This window comes from Entamoeba invadens (genome assembly GCF_000330505.1).
Source record: "Entamoeba invadens IP1 unplaced genomic scaffold scaff_1105074725361, whole genome shotgun sequence".
Lineage (NCBI taxonomy): Eukaryota > Evosea > Mastigamoebida > Endamoebidae > Entamoeba > Entamoeba invadens.
Window position 1 is genome coordinate 16,067 of NW_004440121.1, and position 15,045 is coordinate 31,111.

The 15,045-nt window shown below is 28.8% G+C and overlaps 2 protein-coding genes across 2 annotated transcripts; both read right to left on the reverse strand.

Moving 5' to 3' along the window:
• Positions 1-3,454: 3,454 nt before the first annotated feature.
• On the reverse strand, positions 3,455-8,488 carry EIN_145370 (protein serine/threonine kinase, putative; the record flags this gene model as incomplete). The annotated part of the gene is made up of 1 exon (XM_004254306.1): positions 3,455-8,488. The coding sequence occupies one exon, from the start codon at positions 8,486-8,488 to the stop codon at positions 3,455-3,457; it is 5,034 nt and encodes a 1,677-aa protein (XP_004254354.1).
• A 3,051-nt stretch (positions 8,489-11,539) lies between these two features.
• Positions 11,540-12,412, reverse strand: EIN_145380 (hypothetical protein; the record flags this gene model as incomplete). The annotated part of the gene is made up of 2 exons (XM_004254307.1): positions 11,540-11,674; positions 11,837-12,412. The coding sequence occupies 2 exons, from the start codon at positions 12,410-12,412 to the stop codon at positions 11,540-11,542; spliced, it is 711 nt and encodes a 236-aa protein (XP_004254355.1).
• Between the last annotated feature and the right edge of the window lie 2,633 nt (positions 12,413-15,045).

Genomic DNA, 15,045 nt, shown 5'->3' on the forward strand with positions numbered 1-15,045 from the left:
CCACCTTTATCAAAAAAATATTTGCCGCAAGTGTTTTTTGAAGGAAGTCCATTTTTCAGCCACTGTTTGTGCGTCCCCATGTCACCCACTTTCCTTGTCCGTACTGCGTGGACGCGGATGTGGTTCCCCCCGCTTGCTGGGGGGGTCAGGGGGGATCCGCGCCAAGGGAGGACTTGGAAAGTGGGTGAAACGGTGCACAAACAGACTGTTTGAGTGTGTCTTTAGAGCCTTCTTTTCAATGCTCCGTCTTACTCGGTTTCCACTAAATCAAGGTGATTTTTCGGCATTTTTTGAATTCGGGAACCAGACCTAATATTATCCCAGTTTCCTATTTACTATAATTTTAATTTGAATATGATTCGAAATAGAAAAAATAAATCTATTTTAAGAGGTGGTGGTGGTCAATGTAGGTCCCGTGTTAAAATCGTTTTTATATATTTTTTATTATCACAGTTTCATTTTTAGTTAAGTTGACTTTTGCCAAAAATAGGGAAAAAGACATCAAAATAAAATTTTTGTTTTGACAAAATAATCACAATATTTACTTAAAATCAACATTATTTTTCTATTTTTGAAAACTTGTGGTTAACAAATGTTAGATTTGTCTTTGATTTAAATTTTGGATAAATTTGTTTTTGATTCTAAAAATATAAAATTGAAAGGATTGGGTTTGAAGAAAGGACAATGTTGTTTGACTGACTCTAGTTATGTTTGTTTTTACGATCGCCAAAACTTTTTCTTTACAGATGAAGACTTTTTGCCGCGGTAGTTATTCTACTTAAAACGACAGTTAACATATAAACTATAAAATATTAAAATGTATAGTATATAAAAAATAGTTTAATAATATAATATTTATACTATATAAAATAAAACTATTAATTATAATTGATAATATCATAAAATATTAGAAATTGTTTAATAACGATTAAATAATAATTTAACTTATTAAAATAGAATTTGTTATTAACCAAACTTTTCTTAACATAGTTAAGTGAAATCAACCAGAACATAGTTGTCACCTTGCGATTACTTGTTAAAATTGAATTATTATTGCTTTTCATCACTTTCAAACATCATATAATGGTTTAATATACCAAGTTAATAAAGAAAAAAATGTCATAGAATGGACTATAACAAAACATTAAATCACTATACTTGGTGTTGTTAATACAATTAGTTTGCTTTATAAACGTGCAATACTTTGATAGAACAGAAGAGTTATTATTCACAGGAAAACAAATGAAACTACTCTGTTCTTCATTGATGCATAAACAGAGTGTTTGAAACAAAACTACTACAATTATGTGCATTTTATTGTTTAATCTTTTTGTAAATTTTATCAAAGCTATTACTGAATCATATATTTAACATATTTATAAGTATTTATTTACTTAAAACTGTCAGTCAGTTTGTTTGTTGGTGTGTTTTAATATAGATCACAATTAAATTATTTTAAATTAACAATTATAATTATAATTATTAAATTTATATATAAAATGTTAAAAAATATTATATAAAAGTACTTCAAAAAACAATAAAAATATAGTAAAATATAATATTTATTGTAATATGTTACAGTTAGTTTCACAACAATTCCTTATTTTTCATAACAAATAGATTTGTACCTTTGTTCAGCCCTGTTTCAAAATTATTATTTTTTTTGTTTCACAATTTGCGTGATTGTAGCATAATTGGCATTATTGTTGCATATCAATATCGGGTGTTTCATAACTATTTATTTATCCTCAAATTATTGAAATATGAAACGAAAATCTATTTGTTATGAAAAATAAATAATTCTTGTGAAACTAACTGTATATATAAACTGTATTTCAAAACTCTGTACAGTTTCCAAAATTTATAAAAACCCTTTGTCTTAATTTCCTATTATTTACTGTTTTTTATTTGTTTCATTATCTATTTTCCTATTTGTTGAACCAACAACGGTACACAGTTTAAAACCCTTAAAAACCAATACAGTTTCAATTATTGAACAAAAAATCAGGAAATCACCCAAATATTGGGTAAATCTTCCCCGATTTTCCAGGTTCGTTATTTGGTCAGTGGTTTTTTTTGTAACTAAACGTCAGTAAAATTCTATCTTTCTAACAAACACAAAATAAACGATAATATAAAAACCAATGTTGTGATGAAGGACAATTGCATCAAATGATACAACACTTTAACTAATAATAAGTTTTTGTTTATTTCAACAATTAAAAAAGTCATCAATAACATAAAACAAACATTTAAACAATCAAGATTATTAATCAAAAGAGTCTAAAATAAAATAAACAGTTCAAAAATAAAAAATAACTTTTCAATTGTAAGTCTTAACCTATTTATCTTCTTTCAATGCTTGTTTTACTCATTAATACTTTTCATTTTTATACAAAACACGACTTGGCGATTCTGTAAACATGGGCATTTAATTATAAAGTTGTGTTTTGTGTTTTTGGCAAAAATTGGGTTATGGTAATCAAAATTTAAATCCCAAGTTTGTTTTTTATATTTTTCAAGTAAATTTTTGGTGCAAGATTTATTTGTCAAGTTAAATTTAAAAAAGTCAGGTTCGTTATTTTGTTTTTTTCGAGTAAATATTTATAACAAAAAATGAGGGTTAAGCAAAGGAAAAATTATTTAGAAATTATTTGTCTATAAAATCGGGGCATCCCAGTACAGAGTTTTGAAAAACTTTTTATTTATATTATATTGTTTTTAACAATCATTATTTGATAATAATGTGTGTTAATATACCTAATAATCGAAATACTCATATTATTAATAAAAATGTTAATTATTTTCAAATAAATGTTATATAATTTATTTAAAATTTTATATATTTTAGAAAATGATTTTTATTTTAATAAAAATGTTGTATACATTAAAAAAAATATCATGTTATTTATTACAAATATAACCACTTTCATTAAATATTATAAAAATCATAAAAAACAATAAAAACGAGAAAAAATCAATTATGTTTTACTCTTGTTTAAAGAGTCTACATAGCGCCGAGGAGTCATCATTTATAACCCACATCTTTGCCCCTGGTATTACCAAGTTTTATCCAAACCAATATTAAATAGTGGTCCTATACTATTCAAATGGCAAGAATTTGTTTTAATGATCAATGGAGAGACAATCTGACTCTCTAAGTCCAGAGCGTTTCCTTCAAAGCCTTTGAAAACACAGAGTTGGGACTTACTGGAACGGCGAAGATGCGAGGTGACAAGGCTCGACTTACTCTTCCTGGGAAATTGCCTTTAGGGTTTACCAGACCCCATTCAGCCACCGGGCCAACTTCCGGTGGGAGATCTAGCTTATCGGAGGTATCGATAGCTACTTTTGACGACTCGCATTTTGTGGTGTCTCCCTTGTGTAGGGTTGATTTTTATTATATTAAAATATATTTATTCTATAGTGTAAATAATTTTTAATTATTATTCACTTAAATAGTTTCCACACTTTTTATTACTTCATCAATATGTGGTCTATCTTCTGGTCTTTGGTTCCAACAATTTTGTATCAATTTGAAATGTTTTTCATTCATATTTTCCTCTTTATCAAGTCTTTTTCCCGAAATCACAAACTCGGCTATTTTCCAGGGAAATTTGAATTCCTCTTTGTCATACGCTTCTCCCCACTTTAATGTTTCATAAAACGTTACTCCAAATGAATAAATGTCAGCACTCTTTTTATACTTTTCTTTGTTCAAAATTTCAGGTGCCATATAAGTTGGTGTACCAACGCCTTTAGTGAATGTCATGTTAGTCATTAACATATTAACGTTTCTACTACTTCCAAAATCAGTCAATTTGGCATTTACTTTTACGTTCAAATCAAGTGAAAAGACAAGAATGTTGTCTGGTTTGATATCTCTGTGCATTATTCCATTGTTGTGTAAATACAATATCCCTTTTGCTGCGTCATACATGAACTTGATACGCAACTTATTTTCGACTTCTTCAGCCTTTTTGTGTTTTATCAAGTCATTTAAACTTCCAAATTGTGCAAATTCAGTGACCATACAGATCTTGTTGGGTACAAATACGGCGCCATAGAAGTGGACTATATAATCACATCGGAACTTGTCCAACATCGAAACTTCCTTCTCAAATTCTGTAAGTGCGTTGTTAGTGTTATTTAATTGTTTCATCTTTTTAATTGCCACTACATTACCTCTAAAATCTCCTTTAAAAATAACACCAAAAGAGCCTTCCCCCAACTTTTTCTCTTCAATCAACTCGTCTGGGTCCAATCGAGTCGACATCTCTGTCTCCGCCTTTGTTTCTATGTAAAGTTGGGAAGTTTCTCCCTTCTTTAAATTAGCAGAGACCAATACGATTTTGTCTTCTATTATACACGAGTAATTCGGTGTTAATAAAACTTCAAATTCGATTGCTTTTCCTTTTGGAATTGTCATGATTTTGGGTTCAGTTCGGATTGAGTATTTTGTGCAATTATCTTTCAGACTGAATTGCACTTTAATGACATTTTTGCCGACATTTCCAACACAAATCAACTCGCGGCTTTCAGTGGCAACTGGTATTTTAGTTGTTTCTTCTGTCGCTCCACAAAACTCGATACACGTCTTGTTGACAACAATATCAACTATATCAGTTTTGACAAATTCGATGTTTGTCTTCTTCATATCAAATAAACAATACTTCTCTTGTAACTTTTCTGTCTTGCGGTGGTTCAAAATTACAATGAAAACGAAGATGGACAATGCAATGAAAATAATAAAGATGACCATAACAAACAAAACACATAAAAGAATGACCCACCATACGGCTTGTGCAATACATTTCGTCTTTGTGTTGTCTGGAACATGCCAAAAAGTACATTTTGAGCATTTTGAATCCGAGACTTCAACGCATTTATCCACTTGACTCTTTGATACACATTCAGATGATTCATTAAGTATAAAGTCGTTTTTACACGACGTGCACTTCCCAACAGAATTGCAATTTTCACAATTTGTCGTTTTGGAGTCACAAGAAGAACAAAATTGATTTTCAACGAAATAGCCAGAGGAACACTTTAAACACCCACGGACACTTTTATCTTCACAATTAGTCAAATTGTCGTACGAAATACAAGCACTTGAATTTGTGAGTAAAAAGTGGTTCGACTCACAGAATGTACACGTTTTGATACTGTGACATTCTAAACAATTCTCCAAGCAATTTTCACACTTTCCAGCTTCGTTTCTAAACGTCTTTGAAACACAGAGAGCACATATCGAAGTGCCTGTCACCACTTTGCTGCAATTGTCTGACACATCAGATCCTGAAACACAGAACCCATTCTTGACTATCAAATTGTTGTCGCATAATATGCAATTTGAACTGGAAGTGCACCTTAAACAATTGTCAGAACATTTTAAACATGTGTGGTTCTCAGTGAGATAAAACGTCGATTTGCACCGAACACAACGATCGCCTTTGAAATACAAAGTCTCACAATCGTTCACTGTTTGTGGTGTTGAGACACACATCTGTGTATTATAGTCAAGATAAAACCTATTTACACAATTCACACATTTGCCATTCAGATTTGTAACATCACAATTGTTGATATTTTCAATGCAAACATCATTTTTGATAAAATCGGATTTGTCTGAACAGCCACGACAATGTGTGTTATAACTTTCTATACACTCACTTGAACCAAATGATTCACACAATCCATCGGTATTAACTACTCCTGTTAATCCACAAGATACACAACTGTTTATTGTGCATTTTTGACACAAATTACCAAACGTCTCATTACACAGTTTACACGTGTTGTTAAATAAATAATAAGATTGCTCACAAACCAGAGGAACTTTGTTGTTTGTTGTTATAACCCCATTCAAAGTCATACAAGTTTCTTCTGCATTCAAAATTTCATTTGATTTGCAAATTTTGCATTTGGTTTCTTCTGCGTAAAATACACATTTTGTGAGCACACTTGTACAATCACTGTTTGTATTATAATACCCTTCTTTACATTTGTAAACACGTGATATATTATAGAACAATATTGTGGTATCTTTATTTTCGACTTCTGAGCATCCAAACGACGAGTTGATTTGATAATTTACTTTGCAAAGCAAACAATTCGACTTGAAACATCGGAGACAGTGATTAGGACATTTATTACATTTTTCTTTGTAAGGTTCAAACCCATTTTCACACTCTTCACAATATGTGGTTGTTCCATTCCGTTGTCGAGAAACGCATTTTTCACTGAAATCAAGACATTTTCCATTGGCTAAAACAGTTGACTGATCACAATGCAAGCACTTTGAATTCAAATTAGTTATTAATAACGAATTGCACTTATTAGACGAGTTGTACTCTATTGAAACGTATTCATTGCCATTTTTTAAGTTATTTGAATTTATTGTATTTGAAAACTTGTATTTATTTCCAAGCAACAGCTTTTCAAAATTCGTTTGGATGTTAAGAATGTTTCCTTCAACAGATTCGTCTTGAACAAATAAAACGGTTTTTGTCGAGTCTTTGAAGTTATAATTTGATGTAATTTCAAAATTGAACTTTGTCACTGTTTCTTGTTGATCAAAAGTACCAGAAAACGATTCATTCAAATCAACTTCATTGGTTGACACTATGACGGTTGTATTGATATTATTAACGGGACAATGCAACACCTCATCTTGATAACTTTGAAATTTTGAAAAAACACTTCCTGTTAAATTGCATCGAATTGTGTAATCAAAATTGTTGTCCCCTCCATAACAAACACGATACAGTTTATTCCCTAACAATATCTTTGTTGAAGTAACTTCAAATGGAAAATCATTCAGTGGTGTGGAAGACGAGATAAAGTCAACGCATTTTGTTGTACTTCCACTTACAGGAAAAATCAATGAAATGTTTTGATTTGAATAATATGATGATAGTTTGCCGCCTCTTATTTGTATAATTCCATTTTGATTTATTTTAGAAATCTCATCTATAATTTTAACAGTTGTAATTGACAAATAATAATTATTTGAAGTGAAGTTGTCAACTATAATTCTGGTCTTATTGTAAACATATAAAGTTTTACAATTAACATTTGCTTCCAAATAGACAGTTTCAGTGAAAGAGCAATAATTGGAAATAAGATGTACATTGTTGCCTGTAGTTAATATCATCGCTTTATTAGAACAATTAATAACTCCCCAGTTTTCGTTGTTTTGTATTATATAATTGTTATGCCCAACAATCAATTTCAAGTTAGTGCGTGGGTTTATTGTGCAGTCGGTCATAATTTCACCTCGAAAAGTAAAAGTTTTGTTTTCGTTGTATTCACAGTCACAAAGAATGTTAATATAATCCATGTGAATTACTCGATTCCCACATACTGTAAGTGTTTGAATATCATTATTATTTGAATTGATGTAGAAGAGAATTTGATTTTTTACAATATCACTGAGAGTGAAAGTCACGATTGTGACTGGTTTGTTAAATGTGTAATTTCCCTTTGAAGTTATCGTTAATTTCTTGATGACAGTTTCAACGTCAAAATAGACTGAAAATCCACTCGACATATTAAATTCGTTAAATGTTAATATTTGATTATTTGTCGAGTTAAAAGTGTAAAAAACATTTTCTGATAGAATCAACGAATTCCACATTGAAAGTCCAAAATCGTAACTTTTTTCATGTTTAATAACACTATTGGTCGTATTTAAATTGAGATCAAAAAGAGAGCTGTTGTAGTTACAATCTGGATAATTGAATTTTGTTTGGAAATTGATGTTGACACTATTGTCTATAGAATTACAAGTACAATCTTGTTTTATAATAGACTGTGTTGTCAAAACGTATCTTGCCATTGTGGCACTGACTCTACAAACTGGTAATATATTCAAATTGGGAAGTGAGTCTATTTTGTACATTTCAATCTTATTAAAATATCCAGTAGCAGCATATCTTATAGAATCAACATAGTACTGCATTTGTGAAGTGGTTTTGCTAAAATCAAATGTGATGTCAGAAGCTTCTGTGCCTTTGACAAACAAAAAGAGTTCGTAAAGGTGTTTTATAACCCACCATTTCCCATTTCCATAAGAATAGAGGGCAATTCCTTGGTTAATTGGTTCCAAAGTTGGACGATAACTGCCATTAGTAAATGATCGACAACCGGAAGTACACCCCAAAATGACAGAAAGTCCGTTTGGCATGTTTGTATCATCGATGTAAAATCTCTCTTGTTCATTCGATGTTTGTAGAAACAATTTTTCTAGAACGACTCCTTTTTCAAAATAAAAGTCTGATGATATGGGTGTTGGTGTTGATGATTTGTATGTGTAAGTTTTGTCAGAGCAACAAAACTTGGTTACATTAATTTTTTGGTGTATTCTACTAATTGTTTTAATTGAAGAGACTTTATTCATTATGGCTTCTTCATGTGTTAGGTCATTCGGCGTTGGACCAATCACAAAACCCAACGATTGTATAAATAAAAGGACAATAAACAACATATCAAAAAGTAACTATTCAGTTTTAGTAAAAATAGATTTTTCGATATATTGAATGAATAATGAAAGCAAATAAATTATCATTCAACTTTGATTATTAATAATTAAGTAAATTCAACACGGTGTTTTCTAATTTGTATAAAACGTGTTGTACCGAGTAATAATTTATTTCGATTTATTATTTGTTTACAGTCATGCGAAAAAGCTGTCGCGTCTGGAAAAACCTGTCTTGAAAAAATATTTTATAGTAAATTTATAATTACTTAATATACGGTATAGCTTCTATTCGATTTATTTGCAGGGTCATTTCACAAAAATCGAATAAAAATATTCGGCATTTCCAAATAACATTTTCTATTTCAGATCATTTGTTTATAGTACTAGAATAGTTCATTACCACCCGAGACAGGTTTTTCCAAACGCGACAGCTTTTTCGCATGACTGTAATATTATAAAAAAAGAATTAAATATTATAATTTTTAAAATGATTACTAATTTTATATAAATTGATAATACCTTTGTTTTTATCAGAAATTAATAATGAAATTATTTTAATCAAACAAACTTTTTTATACTTTACCTAATAGTTTGCATAAACTATAATATAGTAAACAATTAATTAAAAACAATAAAAAAATAATCATCATTCTCAAAATCAAAAGAAACTATAATGTATAATTATAAGAATGATAATTAATAATTAACTTAAAAACATTAAAAGAACTATAAAATATAATTATATAAAGTCTGTTTTTATTTAACGATATTGGGTTTTTACTATTACTTATAATAACAGTATTATTAATTATAATAAAAATAAAGTGGTTTTTCTAAAAAATGGTTTGTATTTTTTTTTTTTTTTTTTTTAAAGTGTGTTAAAAATAACAAAAAATAAAATTGCTTGGCAACTGAAAAAATTATAAAGCCAAAACAAAGAATAGGTTGGTCTTGAAATGTGAATACGACGAAATAAACTATGTCAATTGGATTATCCAAAATGAATATGTTGTCATATTTTGATAGAGCAGACGTGTCATATTATCATGTGAGTCAAATTGAAGACGACAACAAGTGAATTGGAAAAAAGTCAATGCTTAGGAATTGTTTAACATTAGTTTAAATTAATGACAATTTTATTAATAGTTAATGGTTTTTAATTAGCGATATTGAGTATAGTAAATAATGGTTTAATATTTTCGGTCTAGTTTTTTTCTTTGTTATATTTTTAGAATATCGCTAAATAGAAAACAGACTTTATATTAAAAACTTTTAATTTAATAATAAAAAAGAACTTTGACATTGAAAGCACAAAAATTCATTTTATCTCCGTGCAACACTTTTCTCAATCTAATGTGAACCCCGAATTGAATGAAATTTCAATAATTACCGTCTTTCTTTTTGGTCATATTAAAGGTAACAAATTCTACACAATAATAGAGCAAAAGAACATTGTACCACTACAGTTCGAAGTCAACGGAATAACTTATTCCGACTCATTCTTATCACCTCAAGACGCACTTGAACGTTTCCACCATTGCTTCAATGCTAACAAAAAATATGTAAGTTCATTTATTTGTTTTTCAACGATACGACAAAGGGTATAATTATATATTAGATAGAATTGTTGTGTCCCTTTTGAGAGGTATTGACAAGGACAATTCGTCGATGCCACAAATGTTTAACGATTATACTTATATTACACTCGGTAAATTGCTCGACACACTTTTGAAGAAATTTGACATCAATTATAATAGAAAAAACTTGAGAAAGACATCGGCAAGTTGTTCAAAATTCAAAAATTGACGAAAGATGCGACTACCACAAAACGGTTGAAAGTCGTTTTGCGTGTTCGAGAGAAGAGACGGAAAGTATGTTTAACATTTTTATGCCATTTTACTCCGTTTCAACATCCCCATCCATTTCACAATAAAATTCCTCAAGTGATTTACAATCGAAGTATTTAATGAGAAAAAGGCGCCGTTTTCATTTGGAAATAACTTCGTTGTGATGTTCACAAACTTCATTGGAACTCAAGACAAAGTTTTTGAACTGCTTTTGTGCGACATATCTGTAAAGAGAAATGAAGCGAGTGGGATGGTCGAATTTATTTCTAATAAAAATGAATGTTTTGAACATGTTCTCCCAAATGGGGAGAGCGATTCAAGCAGTTCTATTGAACTATTTCTTGTCCTCTCAGACTTCTATGAAGACCAAGAAGAGTCTCAAAATAAATTGGCGAAGACGGAAATAGAAAAGTTTTGTAAAAATTGTTGTGGAGAGTATTTTGTCACTTTTGACTGCGATTTGAAAGATTTAAAAGATTTGGGAGTCGATGGGAGTTATTTGAATTTTTTGAATAAAAACAAATTTTTTCAATGTTTTTGCAAAGAATTTTGTCACATTGAAAATTTTGAACCAAAAAAGTTTTGCACTTTTTTGAATCGTTTTATAATGTGAATTCTTGTTTTGTATATAAACAGTGCGAGAAAAGTCTTGAGTGCATGCATTATAGATCTTCGTATTTTATATTTGTGTTAAATAAACTTGTAAATACTCCTATAGATATCCAAAAGTATTTAAATATAGAAAAACACAGGAAAGTTTAAAGGAAATACAAGCAAAAAAAAGAGCAAAGTGGATATACAAAAGAAAAGGAATTTAAAGAAAGGAAAGAAAAGCCTATTATGATTAAAGCAAATAGACAGACGACAGATAAGATTGAATAAATTGACAATTAAAATAGTTGGACTAAATATGAGAAGAAAAAACAAAAAATTGTGCTTGTTATTCCACACAAGGAAAAGTATCCAGACCAAAATAGTAATACTGCATATTTCGGATTTTAAAATCAGATAGTATCCATGTTAATTTAATATAATTTAAATATTATTCAATTGTATTATGACTAGCATTACATAACAAAACAACAACAATGAAAATGGATTACATTAACAAAACAACTACTCCAATCAACACAGAAATTGTCATGGACAAAGCACCATCAAGATTTGAAATTTCTGAATTTTCGGTTGGAATTACAGAAGTGACTGCTTCTTAGGGTTTAACTGGTTTATCCGATTCTGATGGTTCTGTGGAAGTCACTGGTGGATCAACTGGTTTTGAAGGTTCCACTGGCTTTTCTGGCTCTGATGGCTTTTCTGGTGTTTCTGGTTGTGATGGTTCTACTGGCTTAGAAGGTTCAACAGGATCGACTGCGGCTCTTGTTTTGTTGCATTGACCAGGTTTTTTTTGACAGTTTCACAGTTGTCAACATCATAAGTGTCCAACTCGATTTTAACCCAGTGATTTTTAACAAGTATGCATTTTTTTGTTTTCTATTGAGAACAACACTTTGGCTGTTGAGTCTGATGGAAGTTTGTCCAGCCACTCACCTGTGATGTGGTTCTTGTCAGTTTGATTGATTCTGAACCCAAAGTTGTAAACATTGTTAACACCACCCAAGATGTAACTGAAGCTAAGTTCTTTTTGTGTTGAGAGAATGTAAGATGGAATGTAATTGCCAGCTGGGCAATTGGCTTCAGTAGTATCAACTACGTATTTTACCATGATTGGATTGTCGAGGGGAATCACCATATATGCGGGATATGAGCTTCCAGCTATTCCAAACCCGTTGCAAATGCCACATTGTTTGTAATACTCATTTGCATCCATGTATGTTTTTCTGTACCCATTACAATTCGAATTGTCAAAAATGCTCAACTGATTATTTTCAATTTTGATAGAAACACCAGTTGTGATTGTGTAACACTTGTTGCCGATGTTGTTTGGAACATCAACTTCGTAATTAAAAGAAGTGCCAAAATGCGTGTCTATACCAACAAAAACATGCCAGAATGGGACTGGGTACTGTAAGTCGACTGGATAAGCTGCGAGTGATGCTGTAATAAACAGGAAGACAGAGAACATTGAATGAATCACAGAATTTCATTTTTCTTTTTATACTAATTATTTGGACATTTGAAAAATGAATGAAGACAAAACAGTCCATTTTTAGAACAAATACTAAAATAGCAAATAAATCTTGACATATTATGTACAATGGTTTTGGCACTGTCTGGTCTTTTTGATCTTAATTTAAATTATTCGTTTATCAATTTAATATATTTTGAAATAAAAACAAACTTAACTTTAAAAGCATTTATTATAATCTAATAATTTTATAATAATTTATTTATCGATTGTATTATTTAAAAATATAAAAAATAACAATGTCTATTTAATTATATAATGGGTAAAATTAACATATATGCACAAAGTTTGTATTCTTTCAAAAACGAAAACCACCCGGGTATGTTTAAAATATTTTCATATTCCAAATGTATTACAAACATTTTTATCTATTATGTAATTATAATTAAAAGTTAAATTAAATAGATGTAATTAATTATATATTCTTATTAAAATAAAATTATTAGAAAAATAAAAACACGTTTTAAAAATTAATTGAACATTTGATAAACATAACAAAATTGAGAATTTTGTGAGTGTTAAAAATTTAATGGTTGTTACATGAGATGTTATTTTAAAACAAGCAATGCAAATGTAATTATTAAAGTATTATTAATTCTCATATTCCACACACATAATTAACGTTTGTTAAGCAATCAATTAAGTTGTCATTTGATAAATTCTAAGTATTTTCACTGCCTTAATATTTGATATAGTTGTTTTAAAAACTCAAACAAAAAGTATTATCAACAATATTTCTCAATATTTTTTATAAAAAAAAATTGTTCTCTTGTTATATTCTTGGTCTTTTTCAAAATAACACATTAAAGATGTTTATACATACAATTTAAACAAATCAGCAAGTGGTTGACATATGAATTTAGAATACAAATAATGCCGTAAATCACGTGTAGAATTTATTCTAAACAAAAAATTTCATTTTGCTTTTGTTTGAATAACATTATTAATTTTATTTTTCAAGCTTTCTGTTAAAGATGTAAAACATAGACTTCGACACTTCTTATTCGTGTTCTTTTTGTAAAAATGTTTTCTTCATCATCATCTTTAATATATTTTCTGAACACTTTACATTTTTATTTCAGAGTATTTAAACCTTTTAAACTTTGATTTTTGTAATTGGTGAAAATTTAAAGTATTATTTAAAATAGAAATATTTATAAATTATTTTGATTAATAGTTGAAAGTTTCACTGTGATTAACTCCTGTTATAAAAAACAGATCATATACGTTGAAAATAACGACTTCAATATGTACAAAAATATTATATTTGGTTGTTTTAAAAAATTTATATACCATATTATTTAAATTTCAATTTTTATAAATTTATAATTTAATACAATACACACAAAGCATCAAAAATATATTACATAAATTAATACTAAAATAAATTAAACATCTGAATAATAATCTTAATAGTAAAGTCAGTCTGGAAACCTTATTTATCGACAAAAATAGGTTATTTTTTTTGTTATTTAGTTTTGTTTTTCAATTTTATTTTTTTTGTTTGTAATCTTTGTTTTTTCAATCAAAACGAACTTAAACAAATTGACCAATTCGATTTTTTACGCTCAAACATCGTATATAACAACAAAAATGGTGCCGTTGTTGTAAAAATGGTTGGGCAAATTTTTTTGTGTAAAATGATAGACACAACATGAGAATTCGACAACAAACAATTTCTATTTCATCAAATAAAAATAAAAAACAACGAGACAAATCATAATTGAAAAGAACACCACGATTGGCAGATTCGAACATCGAATTGTAGTTTAGCGGTCGAGTAAAATCCGTTCACGAGAAATTGTCTTAACTTTGTGGGTGTCTGTTTGCTCTCCGAGAAAGTTTCTTAAAAATGTTGATAAATACTCCCGTTTAAAAGCGAAATTTTTCAAAAAATGATCCAAAAAACTCAGTTTGTTTTGTGTATTTTCCCGTTATTTTTGGTAAATTACAACATTAATATCACCATTTATTGACAAACAGAAAAATGATTGGATAAATGACTTAAACACCATTTATGTTTTTGGTTGTGTTATTGGAAAATAGTTTAAATAATAGTAATATTTATTAAACATCCCAAAAATGCTTTTTTTTCAAAGGAAAATAAATAAATAAGGTTTTTGGAATAAATAAGGTTTCCAGACTGACTTTATTTAAAATGTTTTTATTTTACAAAATAAATTTATTACAACGTAAATTAATTATTAACTGTTTATGAAATGATAATATTTTTGACTTTTTGTTTTACAGATTAAATAATGATGTCACAATATAAAAATGAAATTTTTAATCATATGATTTTTCATTTTGAAATGTTGAATCATACAATGTTTGTGTTATTCTATTGTTAACATTTGATTTCCAATAATTATAATATTTATCTCTTTTTTCAAAATAATGTAATAATAAGGAAAAAAAAGATATTTTAAAAAATAAAAACAATATTTTGAAAAAATTATACAGTCATGCGAAAAAGCTGTCGCGTTTGGAAAAACCTGTCTCGGGTGGTAATGAACTATTCTAGTACTATAAACAAATGATCTGAAATAGAAAATGTTATTTGGAAATGC